Source organism: Anomaloglossus baeobatrachus, chromosome 6, assembly GCF_048569485.1.
Source record: "Anomaloglossus baeobatrachus isolate aAnoBae1 chromosome 6, aAnoBae1.hap1, whole genome shotgun sequence".
In the NCBI taxonomy this organism is placed as follows: domain Eukaryota; kingdom Metazoa; phylum Chordata; class Amphibia; order Anura; family Aromobatidae; genus Anomaloglossus; species Anomaloglossus baeobatrachus.
This window is the reverse complement of record NC_134358.1, coordinates 51194147-51221663: the sequence shown is the minus strand read 5'-3', so window position 1 is coordinate 51221663 and position 27517 is coordinate 51194147. Positions and strand designations below refer to the sequence as shown.

The 27517-nt window shown below is 49.3% G+C and overlaps 1 protein-coding gene across 7 annotated transcripts in view; it reads left to right on the top strand.

Moving 5' to 3' along the window:
• The window catches only part of ENPP2 (ectonucleotide pyrophosphatase/phosphodiesterase 2), a 264936-nt gene that overhangs the window by 82988 nt on the left and 154431 nt on the right, over positions 1–27517 (top strand). For 3 of the 7 annotated variants that reach the window (XM_075352920.1, XM_075352919.1, XM_075352918.1), the window contains exons 1-2: positions 1476–1608; positions 1743–1848. In XM_075352920.1, the coding sequence (XP_075209035.1) occupies positions 1576–1608; positions 1743–1848 (139 nt within the window). In that variant the 5' untranslated portion in view covers positions 1476–1575. Of the gene's footprint in view, positions 1–1474; positions 1609–1742; positions 1849–27517 lie in introns of those variants that run through there. The other 4 variants (XM_075352917.1, XM_075352915.1, XM_075352921.1 and 1 more) reach the window with 3 other exon arrangements.

The following is a 27517-nucleotide window of genomic DNA, read 5'->3' as shown; positions in this document are numbered from 1 at the left end:
GCTGCCTGTACTGGGGATCTGTTTCCCCTTGCGTGCTCGGATACCAGGATCTCCGTACTCAGCCACCCCTCTCTCTGGATGTCTTTCAGGCCGACCCACGGTACCCTTTCTCCCCCGCTTTCAGCTACTGCACTCCTCAGGACCTGTCTGACACGAGAGCTCCTCTGCTCCCTTCCACACACTTCAACTTCTTCCTCCAGACTCTCCTCTTCCTCTCTCTCTCTGCCCTGCTTCCTAGCAACCAGCCCCTGAACACACCCCCAGCTGGGAATTGAAAGTTAACCCCTTCTGGCTACCCAAGGGTCCCCTCTGGTAATGTGGGAGGCCTGGTCACTATATGTTTGTGTGTGCACCTCATCCTGGCCTTTGGAGATTACCTGGAAGCATTGCTCCCGCATGGGTGCAATACTCTGTGGTGCCTGACCAGGTCAGGGGCGCCACATTAGGTTTGTGGCTTTGTACAAATGGAACAATATGTCCATGATTTCACTGCAACCACAGATCTGCCAAAGATTTATCTCTGTGTGTGATGGGGCCTTTAGTCCAATGTTTCTCTTGCGAGTGACATGGCTCTCGCAGACAATCGCAGCCCATTTAGGGCTGATGAAAACCTCGCAGATCTGAGCTGCAGCATTGTCTTACATGGAGCCGAATACAATGCGAGATTTTCTCAATGCACTCGTGCGAGTCATATGTCAGTGTGACTCTGCCTTTAGGCTAAGTTCATGCCTCCAGCAGTTATCCGTTAGAATGGATCCTGCAGAGATCCATTGGCAAAAAAGTGCAAACACAACTTTTTTGTCCATTGGTAACTGATTTCTGCAAGATCCATTTTTTTTAAATTTTGTAGCCTATGGAGAATGGATTCGGTAATGGATTACTATTAATTTTCAATTTGAAACGGATCCAGTAAGAAAAAAACGGATTTGTTACAGATGCAAGAAAAATGGATCCGTTCTCCATAGACTCCAATGTTTAAAAACGGATCCAGCAGAAATCAATTATTTAACATCAAAACAAAACTTTTTTTTTGTCCGAACAACTTTTTTTGCCAACTGATTTTTGCAGGATGATTACAGGACATGTGTTCGCAGCCTAACCCAACCGATAAAATCCTCCGGCACAGTCGGGCCATACGGTGGCATTTATTTTTTTGCAGCAGATATCCACATAGACTTTGCTTTCTTACGGATATATTTTTAGATCCATTTTACATTGAGCAGATATTTGTCAGTTGCTTTTTTTTTTTTTTCTTCTCGCCGTCGTTATAAAGTACATTGACAGTCTGTGCTGGAGCGCGTTAAAAGTAAACTGCTATTGACTAAGTGTGAGAGAAGTGTGTGTTTGGAGAGAAGAGGGGGGGATGTGGTGCTGCAGGCAGCCTCCTACATCCAGTCCTGTGATTTGTGAGCGAAACATGATGAAACCAGACCCTGGGCAAATGAAATGAGCCCGTCCACTCAACCAGGTGGGATCAGTTGTAACTAATAGACTCAAGTCACACAGCAATCCCTGCAGACACACACTGAACCTAAAGGGAAGCATTACCTAGTGGCTCCCAGGGATTCCTGCACTATGCCTCCAAGCGATGTTTTACGCTTCTACCAGGTAGGGGAGACTTTGGCGCATCCCTCGACCTTCCAGAGCTGAATTTGGGATTTAACTCTTGCGTTGCCGCAGCTGTGCTTGATTTCACGAGCCGACCCGTGTGACATTTACCTTGTCACTCTTTGTGTCCGCAGGTCGTATCCTTCGTCACGTTTATCTTTGGAGTGCAAGTTTGTTTTGGATTTACGGCAAATCGCTTAAAAAGATCGGAATCGGAATGGGACGAAGGCGTCGCTTCAGGTAACGGCAGCGGTTTTTATGCTCTGTATCGCGGTGCGAGGGATGGGTTCACAGTTTATAGGTCACGTTTGCAATTTCACTTTTTTTTGTAATGTGGCATATGCTCGGTCATGGAATATTTCTTACGGAGAGGTCACAGTTTTTGTCGTTAGTCGGAACTCTTCTCCTTCGTTTCTGTTCTATTGTGTTAGCGTTAAATATATAGCAGAATAATATCCCCATTAGTTTACACCATAAGTTATTAATGATGAACAAGTGTAAATCAGAGAACCCTTAATGTAACACTAGTGTTGAGCGAGTAGTTGACTATTCATACTTGCTATACTGTTAGTGAGTACTGTCCGCTACTCGCATATTCGTTACGAGTAGCGGGCGCAATGTACGTCAATGGGACATACACGCCAAGTAGCGAGTAACCCGAAAGCTATACTATTTGCTACTCGCACGAAAAGTATGGCTTTCAGGTTACTCACTACTTGGCATGTATGTCCCATTGACGTACATTGCGCCTGTTAATCGTAACGAATATGTGAGTAGCGGACAGTACTCACTAACAGCATAGTGAATGCGAATAGTCAACTACTCGCTCAACACTATGTAACATTCATAGTCTGCACATTGGCTTAAAGTGGCACTCCACTCACAGTCTGACGCTCCGCACATGACAGCAGGTAACTCTTCCATCCCGCATCCCCTGATCCTTACACTCGCAGGGCTCCAGGAAGCTGAGATATGAGGAGTTGTTTGGAGGGGTCCTGACACCGTAGGACTGATGTAGTCGTCCTTACACTGCCTGTGACATGGTGGAAGAAAGTAGTCACATCAACACTCGTCTCAGACCAAAAATAACACATAGTCTAATCAGTCCAGCCCGATACTGCTTTTTGATCTATATTTATCTCCCCTTCTCGCCAGTTATTTTTCGTTCTCTGTCCCTCTTCTTCCAAGATTCAGAACTTTTTTTTTTATTTTTTTCCATCAACCAACAGGCTCGCCTTTTTGCAGGACAAGTTGAAATTTTGAATGAAGCCATTCATCTTACCATGAAAAAAATCTGGTGAAACCTTTTTTTTATTTTTTTAGTCCCCTTTCAAACCTGCCATTGTTTGATCACTTGCACTATATGCTGCAATGCTGAAATTTAAAGGACCAAGATGGCAACGTCTTCACAATCCCCCCCCCACCTCTTCACTCCCATGGCAGCTCACTGGCACCCCACAATTGCGTTCAGCAACTAGAGCATTTTAAATGCCACTGGCAAGGTTTTACAGTAGCTACTAAACTGTTTAAAGGGAATCTGTCACCAGGTTTTTGCTACCTGCAAGCAGCATATTGTAGAGACAGAGACCCTGATTCCAGTGATGTCACTTACTGAGCTGTTTGCTATCGTTGTGATAAAATCAATGCATTCTCTGCTGTAAATCTAGCAGTTATACAGAGCTCATGGATATGCTGGACTACCTGCAGCACGTCAAGTAGTCCTCTAATGATAATCAGTGAGTTTATCAAAACTACAGTGAATTCTGTAAGTTAAACCCCACTGGAATCAGGATCTCTGTCCCTATATTATGCTGGTCTCAGATTAGGTGACAAAAACCTGGTGACAGATTCCCTTTAACTGCAGAGATTGGAGGTAGCGCCAGTCACTGCTGTTACATGCAGATGCTTGCTGTATAACTCAGCCATGCCTGCCAGGCCTCTCCATAGACCCTGAAGGGTTGTTCAAAAAAGCATATTATACTGATGTGTGCTGTCCATATGCGCCACAGTGAGTAAATGGACTTATGACAGCCAATGTGCACATAGTCAATTTTTCACATGAAACAATGGTCTGCTTGTAGAAAAAAATCCCAGCCTATACCACTTTGGTCTGATTTTTTTGACCAGACCAGTGCATGTAAATGGCAGGCAGCATCTGCACTTATCTGATATGTGGATGAGCACATTTAGGCCGGTTTCACACATCCGGCTTTTCGCCGTTTTGCCGGATAATGCGCACGTCAGTACACTGTATACAGTGCAATGGCAGCGCGACAAGTGCCGGTAACATGCTGTCATGTGACCAGAGCATGTAACACGGAAGTTGCGGCGCTGACATTGTACTGTTAACAGTGTACTGGAGTGCGCCATATCTGGCGAAAAGCCAGATATGTGACACCGGCCTTAGCTGCACACGGAGCCAGTCACATTGCGAATGTTACTGGCCCGAGTTTTTGTTTGGCTCTATGAAAGGTGTGCAAAGGTTTTAAAGTTAGTGATGTGCTAGCACTACCATGCTTGGGTGCGCGGTACTTGTCATGAGCAGTCGGACGCTCGGATGGACTTGGCTCCAGTATCTGAGTATAATGGAAGTGAATTGGGAACTTTCACACTTTCTCTGAAGATCTTCCAGAAAAATGCTCAAGTTTCCCATTGACTTCCATTATACTCTGTACATGAGTTGAGCTCATCCGAGCATCAGACTACTTATTACAAGTACAGAGCACCTGAGCATGGTAGTGCTCGCTTATTACTAGTTACGAGTACCAAGCACCCGAGCATGGTAATGCTCACTCGTCATCACTAGTTATATGATAGTATGCATGGTAGTGCTCGCATATCACTGCTTACGAGTACAGAGCACCTGAGCATGGTAGTGCCCGCTAATCACTGGTTAAGAGTACCGAGCACCCGAGCATGGTAGTGCTTGTTCATTACTGGTTCCGAGTACGGAGCATTTGAGCATGGTAGTGCTCGCTCTTCACTAATTAGAGTAAAACATCACCCAACATTAGTGTGGTTCTTAGGCCATGTGCCCACGGGACGCTCGTACCTGCGGATATATTCGCAGGTACGGCCGCATGTTTCCCGCAGCTGCCCGCTGGCAGCCGCAGCTATTTTTAGCTGCGAGTTTCCAGCGGAATAGCTGCGGAAAACATGCGGAGATTCACGCGATTTACCTGCGGACGTCCTGGCCTCTATCTCCATAGCGGAGGGCCGGGATCTCCGCAAGTAAATCCGCATGAATAATTGACATGCAGTTAGGTGCGACTGAGGGATCTCCGCAGGAGATTCCGCAGCCGCACTTTCCGCAGCGTGGACACAGACACTCCCCAATGTCCCATAGGGTAACATGGGGAGTGCCTGTACATGCTAGAACCTGCGGATTTATCTGGAAAATCCAGATAAATCCGCAGGTTTTCCGCGGCAAACTCCGCAGCAAAAAGCTCCCGTGGGCACATGGCCTTACACTTGAGCCTGAATTTAAACGGTGACTTTGCCCACTAAACGCATTGCGTGGGAAAACATTGCACTAGCCTCTACAAATTATAGGGCATTGTAGTACCATCTTTGACCCAATGACATGTATCATCACCAAACTTGGCAAGTAGCTCCAGTCTGAGGGGCAAGTGTGGCGCCCCTGACCTGGTCAGGCACCACTGAGTACTGCTCCCATGCTGGGGACAGTGCAACACAGGTAATCCAGAAGCCTAACTGAGGTGTCACTACACAGGCGCATAGTAATCAGGTCTCATACATGTACCTTTGGGAGGACTCCTGAGAGCTTCCAGGAGGGGGTGTGGCCTCCATGTCCACTCAAGGGGTGTGGTGGAGAGCCTGGTTGCTAGGTTGCGTAGGCAAGAACAGGAGAGGAGGAGCAGTGAGTCAGTTTAGTGTGGACCTCAGGGAGAGCAGACGGAGTGCCCTGGAGCTGCTGCAATCTAACAGCGTACGCGCAGTGACTACTGACGGGGGAGATCGGTCACCTGGTAGTGCCGCCCTAAATCCACCTATGGCTAGAGAGAGCAATGGGGTGGCAAAGTAAGGGGACTGCCAGGGAGGTACCAGGCCCGCACGGGTAACAGGTCCCAGTGCAGAGATAGATTCACCTTTCTTCTGCCAAACCTGCCTGAGGGGGCACTTCAAACCCCCAAGACAATACCACAGAGTCCGCAGCCACGTAGCAAAGAGAGGGCCCATAGTTCACAAGAGGCAAGCAGCCGGAGTGACCTGGTCCAGGCTACAAGCAAACGGGCCGAAACGAGGGGAGCAGCAACTTCCCTGGGTGACCCCCGTAGGGACTGCAAGTCGGGGTCATCATAAATAACAGAAGGGCTAAGGAAGGCGAGTCAGTAGCCATCTTCCACAAGTCAGCCTGAAGGACACCTGGTTCCAGCCTGGTTCATCCCAGCTACGCCCGGGTTACTCACCCTGCCACCTAATGTGAGTAAAATCCCTGAAAGACTGTTTGGACTGGAGTTATTCTGCGCCTTGTGGTTCCACACACCTACACAGGGTCCTGGGGCTTGCCTCACTCTCGGGAGGCCACTACAACTGACTACACCCACCATCAGCCCCAGGCACCCCTCAATCTGCAGTGGCGGTCCCCACTGACCGCAATACCGAGAGTGGCGTCACGACAATCCTAGAAGAGGGTTCCCTACCTGTGACCATACTGTCCCATCCACGTGGAGTCCCTGAAGGTAATGCACCGACACAACAGCACCTGTGGGGCTTCACACAAGGACCCCACAAATAATCCCATAAGGCCTTATTATTTTGCATAATATCATACATTTGACATAAAAAATGTCCATAGCTGGTGCGTATAGTACGCCAATACATTGACTAGTCGTCTATGCACCATGAAACGGTGAATATTCTACTGCCAGAATCCCCAACATGTGGCGCTAAATGTTTTCTGAAACTACAACCATTGACTGTCCTGTCAAACACAGGCTCATTTTCGTAACCCTGTGGTACTCATAGCAACCAATCAGAGCGCAGCTTCCATTCCATATTCTGCTTTTAAAATATGAAAGCTACACTGTGATTGGTTGCTATGGGCAACACAAACAGGCCTACAATCAGTTTCCTAACTCTTGCCTCCAATGTATAAATTTAGTGTTCCGCAGGTTTTTGGTAGTTCTTTTTGATTATTGACAGTAGTGTAACTGGAAGGCACAAGTCTTGTCTTACATTGAGTCATGGCCGGAGGCGTAGCATGTTGGGAATGTGCCTCAGACCTGCATTTACAATGGCCCTGGGCGTTGTGTGTGACTAAACCTTAAATTAGTAAAAGTACCTGTAAGTCTCCCTCAGGGAATGAGCGCACAACGTCTTATAAACTCACTTGAACCCATCGAGTTTTTCAAGCAAAAATGCTTCAGGAAGCTGTTGTGTTTTTTTTGTTTTTTCTTTTGTTCAATGTTTACAAATGGGTTTTTAGGCTTTGTTCACATGCTGTGTTTTAGCAGCATTTTTTTTTTTTCTTCCACTTTTTTTTATGGAAATCTAAAAGCTGCATTTTACAGTACCAGCAAAATCTGAGATTTGGCCAAGTCACCCCCGGGTGATTTGTGTTTTTTTTTTTTTTTTTTTTTTTTTTTTTTTTTTTTTGTGGGACAATTTGTACTTTAGAATGAAACCATTAGTTTAACCACATGGTGTATGAGAAAACGGGGGGAAAAAAAATTCCATATGTGGTGAAATTACAAAAAAGTGCAAGTGCACAATTTTTTTTGGGGATATTTTACTCAGTGTTCACTATATGGTAAAACTGAGTCGGTGTGATCCCTCAGGTCGGTGCGAGTTTGTAGATGCCAAACGTGTGCGTTTACTTCTAAGGGGTTAAACAAAATTCAGAGATTTGCAGATGCTACGTTTCGATTGTCTGTTATTGCATTTTTTAAAAAAAAAAAAAAAAAAGTGGAGACCCAAAACTAATTTTGGCATTTGTAATTTTTTTTTTTTCTCACCATGCTGTGTACCAATCAGATCAATTAATCTTATGTTTTGATTGGGCATTTCTGAACACATCGATATCAAATGAGTTCTTTTGTTTGTGTTTTTTTTAGTAGGTTCCCTAGGGGATTTTATGCTTGTACAGTCTGATCGCTTATTCATTTCTGGTGATCAGAGCTGCACAGCTCTGATCAGCAGAAATGCAGGGTTCCTGTGAGAGCCGCCGTTCTGTTGGCTCACACAGGAAATAAGACATGATAGCGACAGATGTCATCACATGAACCGTCGCTACCTTGACAACCATCAGCTCCTCGTGATCGGCGGGGGAGAACTGCGTGATCTCTGCCACGGCTATTTATATCGCGCTGTCACATTTTGATAACGTGATCCAAGTTGCAATCATGTGCCGGTGGATTGTGGATCCACCCGTGCCTGTTAGCCCTACATATCTGCTGTCCAAATAAGCAAACATGTGCAGGGATCACGGCCGGCTCACCGCAGTAGCAAGCGGTGATTAAAATAAAGCAACCTTCTGTTTTTGAAACAAGCAACATGTCAATTCTTTCAGCGTTTTTACAGGGTTTTATTTTTCACCATTGAAAACAATGAGAGAGCAAAAGTACAGCTGTTTTTTGCTGCTTTTGCAGTAGATTAAACTAACTTTATTTAAACGCGCTGTAGACAAATGGCACAGCAAAACCTGCTCCTTTTTGAAAGCAGCAGCTTTTTTGCTGCAGGAAAAAAAAGCAATAAAAAAGCAACGTGTGAATGTGCCACCCACCACGCCCGCAGCAGCCGGGCTGTTCGGATCCAGACCCGCTTTGTGGCTCAAGAGATCCTCCGGACCCAGGGGTCACGTGGACACGCCGAATGAAAAGGAGGATGTAGTTGCACGGCCATGGCCGTGTTCAGTTCGTGACGCCACCCACAGTGTGTGGTGAAGTAGGACACCACTGCTGCTGTTGTGGGATACCTGGGGGAGATGTAATGGCAGCCAGATGTTAACCCCCTCCGTGGGTAGGGATGGTTGCCCTGGGGCCCAGTGTCTCTGTGCAGGGTATGGCGATGGCAGGGTCTGCGCGCCCGGACGTACCAGGGGATGTTTAGTTACTCACAATTAAATGAATCACACTTTTGGTAAACCAAGGTGCTGGTGGCCGGCCGCCGCGGCCGATTGTACTCTGGTCCTCCACTCGGGCTGATGGTCGCCGTCTTCTCCTCTGCACTAGTTTTGGTTGTGTGTTTAGACTTCCTGGTATGGAACACAGGAGTCCGCTCCCGGCTTGTTGTGTATCTGAGGAGCCGTGAGCTCCAGTCTCCACTCCTCTCAACTTGAACTACCACTTCTTCTGAAGCTTAACTGCTTGTTTTCCCGCCCCGGGTTGTCTAGACCCCTAGGTGGGCGTTTCCTAACCGCCTTGTCCCGCCCACTGGTGTGCCTGTCTTGCCCTGAGGGGGGTGACTAGGGTTTCAGGTCGGCTGTATGTGACCTAGGTGAGGGAAGGTGTTATGCGGGGGCCTATTGTATGACTACCTTTGTTTAATACAGACCGTCTGTGGGCTGTCCGACCACCAACATTTATTTAACAGGAACTGAAAATAGAAAAGGGAACAGTTTACAAGCATACTAACAATGAAGTACATTGGTTTTCTTCCCTTATGGGAGGCACATTGTTTAAACGTTACACATCTAAACCGGGACGGGACAAACCGGGTCCTTCTCACCGCACCCCCACCCAAAACAACCTGCCCCCTGGTGCCACCACTAAGCACTGGTGCGCACCCCTTGCCCAAGTCCAGGACAAGTCCGGGTGTTGCCCTTATGGGCTGGATTAAAAGTTCCTTACCCGGCAGTCTATCCAGTGGACCCATGGCCCGGAGGGTAGTCACCACCGGTTTTGGTGGTGACTGGGCCTCGGCCGACTCTACCGCAGGCCCTTCCTCCAACCAGCTTCTCCAAAGACTGCAGCAGGGTGAGAAGGTTGGTCAGGGACTATTTAAAAGGCCCAATAGTTTTTGGGTGGCTTTCCAGTCCAAAGCCATGGTCCATTTTTTTTAAAACTTTTTCAAACTGGAATAATGCGTGGTCCCAACGGGGACTGGCTTAACTGAGGTAGCCGGGTTTCCGCTACCTTAACTTTCAATCATTTGAATTATTCGGTCAATTGGGATTCATCGACACACACACAAGACTATGTACACAGTAAGTGGGCTCTACTCACTAAACGTCAGTTTCCCTATAGCTGAGGGGTGGCTGTCCCAGGTTGGGGCGTGTGGACCGTCTTAGCTCCCTGCTCTCACTGGGGACTAATGAGGTAGAGTGAATTATGGGTTCCTCTGCCCTAATATCAGGTACAGCTGGTAGGGATCTACGGGCGCGTGGTGTAGGTGCAAGTGCCTCCCTGGGTTCAGGTGGTGATGTATTGCTGACAGGCCTCTCCGGCTCCATATCTTCCACGGGTTGTGGGAACATTATCACAGGAACAATCACTGCTCCATTCTGCATAGGCCAATCAGCCGGGAAGTCACCCATGACAGTGTGGATCACCTCTTTCACCTTCTCCGTGCCCTGTGTGGGAGCGTGAACCTTCTCCACCATCTTCAGAGGCTCTGGACACAGTGGTCGTAGTCTTCCCCTGGTCACGACTGGTGAGATACGTTTTCTGATTCCCTCACCCTCCCCCATCCAGTGGGTTGGACAACTTAAGGAGCCTTTTCCCACTGGACATCCAGCTTGTGCAGTCTTCTCTTTCTCTTTAGTACTATATCTCCAGGTTCAAAGGGGGCAGCCTGGGCTCACCTGTTGAAACGCTGCTCCTGTCTCTCCCTGCTCTGGCACAGGTTTCTTTCTACGTATTCTTGGATCTGCCGGTACTGTTTCTGGTGCTTAGCATCCCAATTGGCAGTTTCAGGAAATGGTCTCATGCACTTCAACATCCAACTCCAGATCCAACGGCAATCTCCCGGGCCTCGCCCTCATCAGTTATGCGGGTGTGCATTTAGTGGAACTGCTAGGGATGATATTGTACATGTCCACAAAGTCGGGCAGCTTCTCAGACCACAGGTTCCGCTCCTCGAGGGCCAGGGTCTTGAGAAGGTTGAGGACTAGATGGTTCATTTTCTCGCCAATCCCGTTAGTCTGAGCATGGTAGAGCGTGGTCCGGATCTTTTTACATCCATACAGGTTGCAGAATTCTTGGAAGATCTCTGCTTCAAAGGCAGGGCCCTGGTCTGTAAGCACCTTCTCCGGGTAACCATGCGGCCGGCAGAAGTATGCCTGAAAGACCATTGCTGCAGAACGAGCTGTTAAGTCCTTGACGGGCACCACCAGCATGAACCTGGAGTAATGATCCGCGATGGTAAGGGTGTACGTGAAGCCGCTCCGGCTGGGCGTGAGCTTGACGTGGTCCAAGGCGACGTGCTCCAACAGCTGACAGGTAACGATTGGCTGTAGTGGGGCTTTCTGACTGGTTCCATCCCATCTTCTTAATGCACAGGGACCACACTCTCTGCACCATGCCTCGATGGACTCTCTCATCCCACTCCAGTAGAAGCGCTCCCTCAGTAGCATCTCCAACTTCTTCCAGCCAAAATGTCCAGCCCCATCGTGATAAGCTTTCAAGACCACAGGTACATATGCTTGTGGTACCACGAGCTGGCAGACTTTCTCGTGTGTCTTTAGGTTAGTTAGCCCCCTGTACAGCTTGCCCTGTTGCAGGTACAGGAGGTATCTTTCTTTCCACAGCCGCTGTGCCTCTGCGGGGGCAGTAGGTGCTAACCTGGAACAGTTTTGAGAGATCATCATCTTGACTAACCGGACCGCAGGCTCCTGGTCTTGGGACTCTTGCCACCCATGGTGGGGTAATGAGTCGAAGGTTGCCTGCTGCTGGCCAAAATCTTTTATACCCTCAGACTGATGGAACACAGGTAGTTCAATTCCTTCCAGTTCATCTTCATCCAACCCTCCATCAGGTAGGTGTGGCATCTGGGACAACGCATCCGCATTGGTATTCTTGTGGCCGGTTCTGTACTTGATGGTGAAGTCATAGTTAGCGAGCTGGGCCACCCAGCGTTGTTCCAGGGCCCCTAGCTTTGCCGTATCCAGGTGAGTCAGGGGGTTATTGTTCGTATAGGCCGTGAACTTCACGGATGTTAGGTAATTCTTAAACCTCTCTGTTATCGCCCAGACGAGTGCCAAGAACTTCAACTTGAAGGAGCTGTAATTCTCGGGATTTCGTTCTGTCGGCCGGAGATTCCTGCATGCATAAGCAATCACCTTCTCCCTGCCATCTTGCATCTGGGACAGGACAGCACCCAAGCCCACATTGCTGGCGTCCGTGTAAAGAATGAACGGGAGACCATAGTCGGGGTAGGCCAGGATCTCTTCTCCGGTTAAGGCCAACTTCAGCTGCTGAAAGGACTCTTCATGTGTCTCACCCCAGGCAAGCGGGGGCCCAGGGGCCCTGCCATTCTTAGTTTGCCCCACTAGGAGGTCTTGCATGGGGGCTGCCATCTTGGTGTAGCCCTTGATGAAGCGGCGGTAGTAGCCCACCAGACCTAGGAACTGCCTCACTTCTTTAGTTGTGGTAGGCTTCGGCCAACTTTGGATGGCTGTGATCTTCTCTGGGTCTAGTGCCACACCTTCGGCACTCACCACATGCCCGAGGTACTGCACTTTGGGCTTCAGTAGATGGCACTTGGAGGGCTTCAGCTTCATCCCGTATTTGGAGAGAGCTTCAAACACTTCGGCAAGGTGTTCCAAATGGGCCTCGTATGTCCTGGAGTAGACGATGACATCATCCAAATATAACAGGACCGTTTCAAAATTCCGATGTCCCAAACAGCACTCAATCAGCCTCTGGAAAGTTCCTGGCTCATTGCACAGCCCAAAAGCATGCTGTTGAACTCGCAGAGACCCATCGGGGTAGCAAAGCAGTCTTCTCCCGGTCTTCTTCTGCGACGGACACCAGCCAGTAACTGCTGGTAAGATCAAGAGTTGAGAAGTAATTTTCTGTTCTCAGTGCAGTCAATGACTCCTCAATACTGGGAAGAGGGTACCGGCAGGGCCAACAAGGGGGTCGCTACTGAGACATGCACTGTGTCAGCCGGGCAGGATGGCAGGTCGGGGGCACCAGCTTCAGATGTCTGTAGCGCTTTAATGGCCCAGTCCTTTAGGACGGCAAAGGTCAAGTCTCAATGTTCGAGGGACCACAGTCTCAGCTGCTTGCGGTCTTCAGCAGACCCCAGCCCTTGCAGGAACTGCTCCACCAGCATTTTGTTGCTCTCGGCCTCGGTAATGGAGTCCCTCTGCTTCAACTTATGAAGGGCAGTCTGCAGCCTCAAGGCGTAGTCCCGAATGCTGTCCTGAGGGCGCTGTGGACAGTTGTAAAAATGCATCCGCAAATCCGCTTCAGTGCGGATTTTGAAACCAATCTGCAGCTTATCAAAAATGGCGGTTACCGAGGCCCGGTCGGCATCAGCACAAGTCTCCACCTCCTGCTCAGCGGCTCTGGTCAACTGCCCGAGCACCACAGATGCACGCTGCTTGCCGGTCATGGCATACATATCAAGAACAGTACATATTTTCTTCTTGAATACCTGCAGGGCATGGGGCTTCCCATCGTACTGGGGTAGCCAGGCAGCACCGGGCACGTAGGGCAAGGTGATCGGCATGACTTGGGTGATCGCCAGGGCCACCGCTTCCCCCGCTCTTGCGACCGGAGCGGGAGCCGCCACGTTCCCATCCTCTGCCACATCCGCAGGTTCCGCTGCTCCCACGGCAGGCAATACTCCACCATCCGGATTAGGCGCGGACATCTTCCCGCTTCTCCCCCTTGGTCTTTTGCAAGCACTCCCTTGTGTGGCAGGTTAGTTTCGTTTTCAGCCTCAGGGTGTTGTTTCCTTCCGGCCATGTTCCCAGGGGGCGGGGCTTCAGCTTCGCGCCCTTTCTCGGGGGAGAGAACGCTGGGCTGTAGTTTTTCGCGCCAAAAAATGGCGGCAAAATGACGACTTCTGGAAATTCCCCAACGGATCACCGCTGACTGGCCAACTGAAGGCGCACTTCCACCATGACATTTCCAGGAGGGATTTTCCGGTCGTTGATTCCTATATTATTCCCAAATTACCCTTACCCGGTATCAATAATACACGGACACTGCTTGTGACTTGGTAAAATATGGCCACAGCAGCCCTTTATTGTCTATTGTTTACACACTAACACAAGGGGGCGCCGTCCAACGGGCGTCCCCAACATTTAACAATAGGTAATACCATAATAATAATACAGTACGTAATACAATACGTAACCCTGGGTAGGCCCGGTCCAGAAACCACCTTCCACCACCAAAACATTATCCCTGGCCGCAACACACACCGGGCCGGAGATGAGGTATGAATCACCTACGGATCAATACCCCCCACCTTGCAGGACCCATGCCTGCAAGATCCTTGTAACCGGAGCCACTATATCCTACAAGTGACTCTCCAATCAAACAACATTATCCGTTAAACCGCCTCTGGACCAGACCTACCCCCGCCACAGAACAGGCCACGTGACACCTTGCGTGGCCTGGACCCCACACACCCAACGCTTGCTCCCCCAACTTGCAAGCCAAACCAACCATTAAAACCTTTCCATCCATCACTTAAACTCTGAGCATCCAATATATGCACCAGCCAGCGTACCCAGTGCACCTTACTGCACCGCACTCCCCTGATCCTTAGTGGCAGGAGCCACCGGGTCCCTCTGACGGCCACTCAGGCCCACCATGCCACAAGCTCCCAAACTATACCGGAATCCACACCATGCCGCGCTGGCCTTATTATAACCAATTAAATGCAGTACCGACTGTACCATCGTCCTCCCCAGTACCGACCAAAGAACCACTGTACAGTCACCCTGTACAGTCAGTCCTCCTCCTGTCTCCAGCTTAATTAAACCACCACTGGGGTTGAAATACAACAACAGGATGACACTCACACTGCTTATGCTACTGGGTCACTTCGCACCCCAAACCTAGTTCTCCCAGGAAACCGCTAAAGTGAAACCCCGCTGTAAAACGACTGCAATCAATAGCCTTGAAATTTCCCCTACAGCTGACCTTGCAGCTTCCCCAGAGCCAAATATCACTACCGGTCTCCCCTGACCAATTTATTCCGCCATCACACCCTCTGACAACAACAGAGGCTCGAGCTGTCTTCCCCAGAAAATCCCAAAATCTTCCCACATACTCAACTACCACACTAATGGACCTTCTTCATCCGAAATCAGGCCCACTTAATTTCAACGAGGCCCACACGGCCTAACGGAACTATGCTCTACCCCGAAATCAATACGGCCTCAAAAAACAAAACAACCGCAATCATCGCCCTGTACCCCTTACTGAGGCGAAGATATTGAAGCGTTACCTTCGATCCCAAGGTCCCCCAACAACACCTCCAACCATAATGCATAGTCCGCTTGCCTCCGCAAACCGGACCACGACAAGCTCCCTGTACTACAATGCCCACCGGAAAATTGCAGCCACACCACTGGCCCGATTGACTCCATATGCAACTATGGGCATCAGGAGACACAACTTTACCAAACACCATGTCCGGGCCTTTCGATCTCAAGGAAAAACCTTGTGACACGCAACCCCCTTTGAGCTCTCATATTACACCACAAGATAAATTAAAACCTTGGCCACACCATAGTATCCGCTCAAAGCCGACCACCGAGGGGCGTACCACTATTTTCCCGTAACGCACAACTGCACCTTCAAACCAAATACCTTCGTGCCGTGAGACCGGAGCACCACGACTCCCTAAGCAAACCCTTACCCAGATGCCCATACCTACCACCGGGCCAAGCATTCCCTTTTTTTTTTTTTTTTTAAATTGTATATGAATATAAAATAGACTCCACCAGCCCACAGATGCCAGGAGTCCCCCCATGCAAAACACCCAATAATACCAGATGGCCCCAAGCTATCCGACTTACACTCTATGCACCACAAGTACCCAATCCTCTAGTCCAAACCATAACTCGCATAGTCCCCACCCGTAATCACGGCTGTCCGAAGAACTTCATTATTCCGTCCACAGCCCACCATTGCTGATTAACCGAGTTCACCCACAGCAGCCCAAAGCTGCCCAGCACCTACATTAACACCAATTCAGTCACGCTGGACTCAACATTCCTCCCAGCACCAACTTCCACAATGGGATAACATGCTGACTAGCCACAAATTAACCCCATGTTACCATTGATGCGGTTGCAAACCTACAAACCCATTACAGCAACCAACACCTCACCTTCTCCTACATTTCCGCTCACCTTTATTCCCTTATCCACAGCAACCCTCGCGCTATACCGGGGCCCCCGCACCTACACATCACTCACAAAAACCCACTGAAAACTCCCCGCACACACCGTACCGCGGGACCCCTCGCCCCTTTACCTTACCCACCATAATTCATCCAATAAGAACCACCATGCATCAGAAGATTAATAATGAAACACCCCAGCAAACCTTCAATAACTGCGCCGTCTCACCCGCTCACATGTGCCGCAATCATCAGCACCCTTAACCAAGTCTCACAAGACCTAAACTGCGGCAAACGCCAAACCTCGCCATCCCCAACCTGAAACTGTAACCACCGGACCTGACGCCACCTGTACCCTCACGGCCCCGCTGCCATGAGACCACCCCGTCCGTAACTCTGCCCCTGGCCTCCAGAACATGAACCCACACCCCCCAGGGACCACGGCACTAACCGACCTATGAACTAACCACATGCTCCAAACCCCCCCAGCTGCTACCCATATCTCCAGACACTACTCCACTATAGCGACTGTCCCCCCACCACTACAAAAAGGCTGAAACTTAAATTGATTACCGCGCCAGGCTGCCTCCAGAGGACGCCCTCAGATCAGCCGTCACCATCCTTTTCGCCAGTCGTCCGTTGCTGATCCTGGGACAGTCCCTCAAGCTGCAGCCACCGAATGCCCGCCGGGTTCGCCCCCTGACGCAAGGAGCACCGTGTCCACATGCCCTGTTTGGGCCGATTGTCGCCTCCACAATGCTGGGCACTCCCCTCCTGGGGGGAAGCCGCTACTGATGAGAGCTGCACCCTTGTCCCAATGCCTGCTCCAGTATAGACAGCAGGCCTCATGTCTCCTCCTCGTCGCCACCTGCTGCACCCAGTCCTCCAGTCCCGATGATCCAGCCACACAGGTGAGGTGACCCTGCAGGCGCCTCCTGTCTCCTCCTCACCGCCGCCTACTGCGCCCAGTCCTCCGGTCCCGATAATCCAGCCACACAGGTGAGGTGACCCTGCAGGCAGCTGACTCGCCCACCCCAGGGCTGTGGGACACCCGGTGCCGGGCCGGACTAGTCCGGTGGTAGTCAGTGGTGGCTGGGCCCGGCTCCGTGGCCCTGGTGGGTGTCAGTAGACTATGTGGCTTAAGTTAAAGTTTGTGTTCGTGACGCCACCTGTGGTATGCGGCTAATAAGCCGCCGCTGCTGTGTGAGACCTCCGGGATGATGTTATGGCAGCAATGGTAGTACTGCTCCCCACAGGTGGAGCAATGCCCGGGGCACGGTTGGTGCTCGTGAATGTCTATGCAGCGGAAATAACTGAGGCAACTTCAGAGGTGCAGTTCAAGTTCTTTTACTCACAGTTCTTGTCAGGGCAGGCAGGACCCTTGGACTGCTGGGACCGCTGTCAGGGACCTCCGTCTTCTGGGAGATTCAGAGTGTGAAATCCGGTACCCTCTCTCTTAGTGTCTCTTTCTCTGCTGTCTTCACTAGCCTTGCCTTAGTTAGATGGACTTGGCTTGGCCTCCATTACAGCCTCCAGGCTGGGGGGTCACCTGTCGGCTGATTACCCCTTTTCTGAAGGTCTGCTCTGGGTTCTGGCCCTGGGAGCTTGCAATTCCCTGGGCCTCGGTTTTTACTGTTTGGAGATTGTCTTTTCACTCCTCCAGTCTCTAGGGACCGTCCCCTGTCGCAGCTAATCACTCCACCGATGTCACTGTGGACCAGGCCACCGCAGCCTGCAGCTACTCGTAGCGCCTCTGGGCCCTCGGCTTCGGTACCCAACAAGGACAGCTCGTGGTACCTACAGGACTACCCGCGGCCCTGCGACCCTTTCTTTCCTTCTCTTCTTTCTCCTCCTTGCCTGCCTCAGCAGGCCTCCTCCTCCCTCCTTTCTCTCGTTCTTCTCCTCCAACTACATGCTGCTTCTCTCACTCCCTGAGGTAAACTGAAACTAACTTGACCTTCCTTTCTCTATCTGCTCTCTGGTGGCTCCTCCCACCTCCCCAGTTGCTAAGCTACCACCCTATGGGAGCAGGGATGGGTCTTACAGCCCCTCTCAGCATGCAGCATGGGAGGGTTGCCTGCCACTTTCCCTGGTCCTGTGTGTCCCTAGCAATGGGTGTAGTGTGGATTTACCAGGGGACCGGAGTTCACTCTCTTCCTCTCCCAGAATGGGGCATCACACCGCTGATGGGGTGCAATGACCTGTGGCGACGGAAGCCTCAGGGGCGCCACACAGCCGTCCTCCGGCCCCCCCGCGGAGGGAGGGGGGGGTGTTGTCCATCCACCGCCGCTGGGCGCGCTCCCGGCCGGGAGCGGCCGCATCGCTCAAAAATCCAGGCTGAGGCCTCACACCAGAAGTAGGCCCCCGGGCCGGACACGCCCCCTTTTCGGCCGTCGCGGCCCTGCAGGAGATTCCTCCCGACAGCCAGAGCGGGCGCAGCAAGCTACCGCCGCCCGCCCAGCTGCGGAGGGTCCCCACGGGAGTGGGGGCTCTCACGTTGTCCTCCTCACCCCCACCTTCCCCAAAAGACCCCGGCGAGTCCTGAAACTGCCAGCACTGCAGCAAAGAGGGGGGGGGGAGGGGAAGGTGCCGAGGAGACACCAAGGCAGCCTGGGTGTGGGACTGCACTGCCTGGGCGCCCTGCACCGCCATGCTGACCAGATCCGAGGATTCCTCAGGACATCATAATGGAGGTTCCCCAGCCCGTCCAAGCTGCAGATCTGCGATGTTCGGATCCATCAGGCTGTATGTCATGATGGAGGTTCCCCAGCCCGTCCAAGCTGTCATCCAGGAAGTGCAAAAAGGAGGTGATTGACTCCCACCTCCTATTATATACACCATAAAGCTCCCTCCTTTCCTTCCACCACACTCCACCCCCTAACCAATCACCTTCTTTTCCTCATTCCTAAACGAACCAACACTGTTTAACCCCATCAACTCCCTACCCTCCGGGCTGTCATGTCGCCCCTACACCCTATGGGTTCCATGGCTGTCTGGTAGGTGAATGGGTAAGTATCCTGTTCGTGATGCCAAGTTTCCGGGTGTGCTGCCCCCCACGCCTGCAGCAGCCGGGCTGCTCGGATCCGTACCCGCTGTGTGGCTCGAGGGATCCTCCGGACCCGGGTGTCACGCTGACACGCCAAATGAAAAGGGGGACATAGTTGTACGGCCTTGGCCATATTCAGATCATGACGCCACCAACGGTGTGTGGTGAAGTGGGACACCACCGCTGCTGTTGTGGGATACCCGGGGGAGATGTAATGGCAGCCATATGTTAACCCTTCCGTGGGTAGGGATGGTTGCCCTGGGGCCCAGTGTCTCTGTGCAGGGTATGGCGATGGCAGGGGCCTGCGTGCCCGGATGTACCAGGGGATGTTTATTTATTCACAATTAAATGAATCACACGAGTCTTTTGGTAAACCAAGGTGCTGGTGGCCGGCCGCCGCGGCTGGTTGTACTTTCGTCCCCACCCAGGCTGATGGTCGCCGTCTTCTCCTCTGCACTAGTTTTGGTTGTGTGTTTAGACCTCCCGTTATGGAACACGGGAGTCCGCTCCTGGCTTGTTGTGTACCTGATGAGCCGTGCCCGCTGACGCTGACCCGTGGGATCTATAGGCCCTGGCGGTTGCCCTATCCCTCTCTATGGGTGGTTGTCTGCTTTTGGGACTTTGGTTGGGACAGGACCTATAATCCTGCCCTCAAATCGGTTGAATAGCTAGGCCATTGGTTCCGGTCCTGGCTTCAGGGTCCAAGTACCCCCTCTGTACATGGTTTCCGGTCGGGTCTCCGGTGTCGGTACCGGCGGGCTCCAACCCTGTCCCGGTCCACCTCGGATCTGCCGAACCGTCTTCCCGTCTCCTGCTGACTGAGACCACCGTCTGCCACCTAGCCAAGGTACCAGGGTTCCGACCCTGGCACCGTTCAACTTGAACTTCTCCTCCGCTGGAGCTACACCTAGCTCCAGTCTCCACTCCTCTCAACTTGAACTACCACTTCATCTGAAGCTTAGCTGCTTGTTTTCCCGCCCAGGGCTGTCTAGACCCCTAGGTGGGCATTTCCCAACCACCTTGTCCCACCTACTGGTGTGCCTGTCTTGCCCTGAGGGGGTGACTAGGGTTTCAGGTCGGCTGTATGTGACCTAGGTGAGGGAAGGTGTTATGCGGGGCCTATTTGTCTGCTATGAATTTCATAAAACATACATAACCTGCACATAAAATTGCAACAAAACCGTCTTTTTGCAAGCAGTTTCTTTACTGCCAATAGAGCGGGTTTTGCCTACAGGAGAAAAGTAACATGTGAATATGTGCAGCCCCTGCAGCAGTCTAACTGCTCGGATCCGGGGTTGCTGTGGCTCGAGGGTCTCTGGACCCAGGGGCTTGCGGGCACTCGAATGTAGGGGGGTATTTACAGGGGATAAATGATTGTGATGCCACCTGCGGGTTGCGGTAAGGGGAGTACCGTGGCAGATGGTGTGGGGCAGCAAGATGTCAGTCCCTCCGCAGGTAAGGAATGCCCCAGACAGTGAGGGGGAATATAGTGAGTGGGTGGCTTGGCCTTGGGAAGCAGGGTGCAGGGGTCAGGTTACTCACTGCGGTAGTCGTGGTGCTGGATCAGGTGGAATAAGCTGACACTCACACAAATGGTAAACCAAAGTCTCTAGGCACCGCAGTCTCTGCGGGGGGAGCCCATCCAGGACCTGCTCCCACCGGTGTCACTTGGTAAGTCCGGAGCCCTGCCTTCGTGCACAAATTGACTGTTGCAGCCCCTCGGCATGAAGCTTTCGGGGCCCCGCTACCCATTTGTATGGCAGCTGTGCTCTTGATGGCTGGCACTTGGGATTTCAGTGGGTTGTGTGTTTTAGAGAACCCTATCCCCCGCGTTGTGCTGATGCCTTCAATCGCTGATCTCTTGGGGAAAGTTCATAAAGAGACTATCCTCCGCAGGTTAATTACCAGGACGGATAAACTTGCTCCTGATCTAGGGTCCTGTACCCAATCGTGCTTAATACCGGTAAGGTAATCGGGTCTTCTGGTGCCGACTGTCCTCCTAGACTTCGTCCGTTACACCCTTGTCCAATATCTTTGCTACCGGTGCCCAACTCCTGTGGTCCGGAATCACCATCTGCGACCCAACCGGTCGCCTCTCTGGGAGCTACAGCTCCTCACTCCTTGAGGGCTACTACTCCACTGCTCTGCTGTCCATTTCCTCCCTTCCACCAGTCTGCCTGACCCCCTGGGTGGGTGGTTTTTTTATTTATATATAATATATATTTTACACACACACTTAGGGGCATCACAAATATAGCCTTGCAATGGTTTTGGCTGCCTGCATTTTTATTTTTCAAAGGGTTTTTCTTAATGACTTTGACCAGAATCTTCTTTTATATAAAAAAAAAAAAAAATGCAGCAGAACCTGCAAACCTTTGAGGAGGATTTGAAGGGTTTCTGCTCTAAAAGTCCTTCTACTCTGTGTGCACATAGTCATTGACTAGAAAGCAGAGTAGAAGCAAAAACTAACAAAACGCCAAGGTACTTAAAATAAACTTGAAAGTGTTTTCAACAGTTTCTGCTCCAAAAAACCTGTGTTCAGAGCCATTTTTTATTTTCACCCTATTGAATGATGAAAAAACCATTAGTCTGTTTTTTAAAAAAAAAAAAAAAAAAGAAGAAACTCTCTCCAAAAAATGTCCAGGTGTCTTCTGGCTTTTTTTTTTTTTTTTTTTTTTTTTTTTTTTGTGTCCCACGCCCCCCCTCCTCCCTAGCTTTCCTTTTTGTCTTATATTGTAAAATACAGAGCGGCTTCTGAAAGGAAAACTGCATAAGGATGGACACGTCACTTCTTTTAATAGCTTGACGTTTGTGGAAACCTGGATTAGATTCATAGTGAAGTGTCAGTCTTAGCTGATGACACCAAACTATGTAGGATATTATGAACTGATCTTGATAGTACAATATTACAAAATGATCTGGATAAGATGTCAGAATGGGGAGACACTTGGCAAATGAGATTTAATGTTGATAAATATAAAGTAATGCACCTAGGACGGAGTAATCCTATAACTGCGTATACATTAAATGGAAGTAAACTCGGGACTACAGAACAGGAGAAGGGCTTGGGTATTCTCATTACAAATAAGCTGAGCAGCAGCACTCAATGTCAAGCAGCAGCTGCTAAAGCAAACAAGATTCTAGGGTGTATAAAAAGAGAGATTAGATCCCGTGATGCCAACGTATTGTTACCCCTCTATAAATCACTTGTAAGGCCACATCTGGAATATGGGATCCAGTTTTCAGCTCCATATTTTATAAAGGACATTCAGAAGTTAGTCAGTTCAAAGGCGGCAACTAGACTACTACAAGGAATGGAGGCCTCCCATATGATGACAGGTTGAAAAAGTTAGATATGTTTAGTTTAGAAAAAAAGACGTCTCAGAGGAGATCTCATTTATATGTATAAATACATGTGTGGTCAATATAAAGGACTGGCACATGACTTAAGGCCCCGTCGCACGCTAAGATATATCTAACGATATGTCGTCGGGGTCAAGGAGTTAGTGACGCACATCCGGCATCGTTAGAGATGTCGTAGCGTGTGACGCCACCGAACGACTGTTAAAGAGCAAAAATACTCACCTTATCATTGCTCGTTCACACGCCGTTCATTTTCATTTTGTCGTTCCTACTTCTGCGCGCCGGTTGTTCATCGTTCCTGAGGCAGCATATATCGCTATGTGTGACACCCCGAGAACGATGAACACCGCTTACCTGCGTCCCGCCGGCAATGTGGAAGGAAGGAGGTGGGAGGGATGTTACGTCCCGCTCATCTCCGCTTCTATTGGGCGGCCGCTGTGTGACATCGCTGTGACTCCGAACGTCCAACCCCCTTCAGGAAGAGGATGTTCGCCGCCCACAGCAACATCGTTAGGGTGGTAAATACGCGTGACTGGGGTTAACGACATTGTGCGCCACGGGCAACAAATTGCCCATGAAGCACAAATGACGGGGCGCGGGTGCGATTGCATGATATATCGTCGCGTGTGACGGGGCCTTTATTCCTTCCAATGACAGTACTAAGGACCAGGGGGCACTCACTGCGAGTGGAAGAAAAGCGCATCCAGCAGCTAAATAGGAAAGGGTTCTTTACAGTTAGAGCAGTCAGACTGTGGAATGCCGACCACAAGAGGTAGTAATGGCAGATACTATAACAGCTTTTAAAAAAGGGCTGAATGATTTCCTCAGTACATAACATTGTTGGTTATAAATGACTTGGGGACACTGGTGGAGGAAAGTGAACTAGATGGACTAAGGTAGGTCTTTTTTCAACCTATGTAACTATGTTAAAAGATGTTCAGTTCCAGGCATTCTTTTGTTGCTTATGCGCATTTATTTGCGCAGGGTTTTGTTTTTTTTTTTTGTTTTTTTTTTTTGTTTTTTATAGGTTTTCTGATGTTTGTAAAGTGCATGTAATGCGTTTTTTTTTTTTTTTTTCTTTTTCTTTAATATGTAACTTTCTTGTGCATGTTTGTAGGCTTTTTGTAAGTACGTGGGGGGGTGGGGGTTCTTTGTTGTGGAGGCATTTTACAGGTACTAATAGTGGACACTTTGATATCCAGCCACAAAAAGAAGAAAATGTGAATATCTGTAGCGTACTACAGAATCAAAGTTCTCACCAACATTGATATGCACCTCCAATTTATGGCTAATTCAACAACAAAATAGCAACATTTTATTTATTTATTTTTTTTCTCCCATCATTTCTGAATGTTGTCTTAAGGATCCGTCACACGCAGGGACGTATTTAACAATATATTGCCGGGGTCACGGATTCCGTGACTCCCATCCAGCCTCGTTAGCGACTTCGTTGCATATGCCCCCCCCCAAATGAGCGGCCGTTAACAATGGAAAATACTCACCTTATCATCCATCGTTGACACGTCATTCATTTTCAAAAAATCGTTGATTGTTGAGCATGCAGGTTGTTTGTCATTCCTGCGGCAGCACACATCGCTATGTGTGACACCTCGGGAATGACGAACTACAGCTTGCCGCCGGCAATGAGGAAGGAAGGAGGTGGGCGGGATGTTACGGCGGCTCATCTCCGCCCCTCCGCTTCTATTGGGCGGCCGCTTAGTGATGCCGCTGTGACGCCGCACAAACCGTCCCCTTAGAAAGGAGGCGGTTCGCCAGCAACAGCGACGTTGCTAGGCAGGTAAGTCCGTGTGACGGCTCCTAACGATATTGTGCGCCACGGGCAGAGATTTGTCCGTGGCGCACAAACGACGGGGGCGGGTACGCTCTCTAGCGATAACGCTGCGTGTGACGGGGCCTTTAGGCTACATTCACATGTGAGTTATTAGCTGTCAAACAAACTGCAGCAGCCTCAGGAACTACTGTGGAACAGTCGATACTCGTAACGACAAAGATACTGCAGCCAATGTCTGTTTCATGCTGCTTGTACTTACGGTAACATGGATGAGAAGACTGGTTCCCTTTTAAGTAATTCTTGAATGTGATGTGAACATAGCCTTACATTAGGACAACATTGAGATCGTGGTGTCACAATGCAACATGGGATCTAATGATTTCATATAGTGCTGTATTGTGACCGGCTGCAACGAACCGCAAACACAACAGATTATAAATTTCTTACATTTTTCTGTTGCAGGTTGAAGTCGCATGTTACTTGCATGTGACCTGTCTACAATTTCACTGGGATGTGTTTTTGTTTTTTTTTTTTTGTTTTTTCTTAAAGCACACCAATCCCCAGGATTTTCCTATATAACCTAAAGCCAGTGCTATACTGGCACTATTATGCTGATTCTATGCATACCTTTAGTTTTCAGCTAAGGCTAGGATGTAAAGGTTTTGAAAGCCAAGCAAGTAAAGTTTGAAAAATCAGCAGCTGCTTATCAGCTAATAGCTGGGGGTATTCATAGTTATCCCCTCCCCTTGTTATTTATGCTAATTCTAGTATAGAATCGATTTACTTTGTGACTAGAAGGACCTGTGCTGAGGTCATACAAATGTGACCAGAAGCCAGTCAACAGAAAGACGTTGCTTCTTAGTATCAGCTATGTTAGGTGTGTGTGTGTGTGTGTGTGTGTGTGTGTGTGTGTGTGTGTGTGTATATATATGTTGCTTCACAGATTGGAACTCAACATGTAGTGTGCCAGTTCGTCATGTGTTCGGAAAGAGTCAAATTGGTGACTTCTTTAGGTGAAAATAATTAAGAACTAGAATTCTACATTTTTGCGCTCATACTGCGCCCGCAACCAGCAAAGTAGAAATCGAGTTTTGAGTCTTAGTTCACATTGATTTTTTTTTTTTTTTTTTTTGTGGCGTTAAAACATGTTTTTCAAGCAGAAAACACTTCAGGAAATGTTATCATTTTTTGAGGAGATATCTTTTCCTGAAAAGATAGTGTAGGTGTTTTTGTTTTTTTTTAGCACTTTTTGCAACTATCTCATTGGACAGTGCTTAATTTGATACAGGATACATCAGGATACACTTAAAATAATGACACATGATGCCGATTCCCTGACATTGATGCAGGCTGGGCTCTGATAATCAGCCACCATTTGCCTCTAACAGACGCACGTGGAGCAGAGCTCCACTCTCCTCTGTTAGATGCCACTGTCAATCTTTCCCAGGCCATATTTGTGCAGGTGTTTCTGAATAGTAGAACAATGTACCACAACTCCAGAGTCAGCTAAATCTTCCTGAAGGTCTTTTTGCAGTCACACTGACATACTGAGTTGCCTCTGTAGCAATTCTATGAGCAGCTCTCAAAGAAATTTTGCTTAGTCTTCTAGACCTTATCGTGACCTCCACTGTTCCTGTTAACTGCCTTTTCTTAATTATATTTGGAACTGGAGAAAGGATAACTTGAAAACGCTTTTGTTATCCTCTTATAGCCTTTTTTTTATTTTCAGAGTGCCAAGCAGCTGCTTAAAAGCCCATGGCTGCTGGTTTTTTTTTTTTTTTTTTTTTTGGTACAAGGTTAGAGGAAGCTGGTTTTTTATAAAACTGTGAAATTTGCCTCTCTTAATGACAGTGGTGAACAAGCCATAACCCTAAACAGTCTAAGGTGTGAAACCTTAGTCAAATTTATCTGAGCACACAAATCCCCAAGGATGTCTAATGTTTTGCATAGGCCAATTTAACTTTCACTAATTTTAAAATTGTAAAATATAAAAAAATATATATTGTTTGCTTAAAATACAAAAGAAATGTCATCTTTAACTATGTGTGGTGCCCCTGAGGCTTCAGTCGCCACAGGGTACTGCATCTCATTTAAGGTGCAGTACTCATCCCGGCTAAGAAGAAGTTAATCGCTGGTGTTTCTCACATTCACAAACTACACACAGGTGCTTTTCCAACGGGGGGAATAGCCTGGTATAGATAGGGGGGTGGCTATAACAAGGCATGGGACTTTCCCGGTCACTAGGACAACCAGACAAATTCTTTCTACCTTCACACTTCTGGGAGCGCCATAGGACTTGCAGCTTGGAGCAGGTAGCTCAGTCCGGGTTCCTCACAGCCACCGTGGATAACAGGGTCTGCAGAGAGTGCAGGAAAAACCTGTAACCCGTTCCATATTCCACATACTGGAACGGACCCCGACCAGAAAGGACTCACAGTGGGAACACCGGTGGTGAACTTGAATTGCTCGGGATCGACTGGGGCCCAGCACGGCGGAGACCGGTACTCTGGGAGTGGCAACCAGCACTGTAAGTAAAGAAACCTTGAAACCACAGAGACTGTGTCTGCCTGTCCTTGCCGTCGTCCCGTGCTTCGGCACCAACGGCCCCTACTCCCCTCATCATCCTCCCCGGGGCCCACTCCACCTGTGGGGAGCAGAACCATCTTAGCTGCTACAACCATCCATCCTGGAGGACAGAGACAGCAGCAGCTAATCCCTGGCCGCGTACCGCAGGTGGTGTCACGAGACAAACTATCCCTATCATCATCTCCCCCAGCATCCTTCTTCATCATCCCCTTTTATTGTACGCCTCTGGGCCACGAACCCAGGCAGGGCCACCTGTGACATCTGCCAGACCTGACATCACCAGGCCTGGCGATGGGTATATTTAACCCATTGCCCCGTGGGTGCTACATATGCCTTTTAGAGATCATTTTATCTTCAACTGGCTTAACTATTCAAAATAACAGTAATATTAACCACTGTACAATGAATACTGAATCTTTTCCGATAAGCCTATATGTCAATCTGTGCAGCTCCTCCTGTTCTATACCATGCTGATTAAAGATCAGACACCAATGATTAACATTACGTGTTCCCTGGTATTTGTAGAACTCAAAGTATCAGATTAAGTCAAAGAATAAAGGTTTACCGGTTTCTCCCTACCTTACATTCGTGAGGTCATGGGTTCAAATCCAACTCTTGCACGACCTACATGTAGAGTGTGTAGCTGAGAGCAGGCAGCCATAAATACACTTCATATTAGATGGGTTTGATGTTTCTTTAATTGATGTCACTGTGCAATTTTTAAGGTATCTATTAAACCATGGTGTAAGAATGAAATGGGATAGGCACCAGCGATTATCTACATTTTCGTGCCAAGATTTAGTTTGACTTTCCTAACTCTACGTGTCTGAAGTTTTATACCGCTCCAGAGT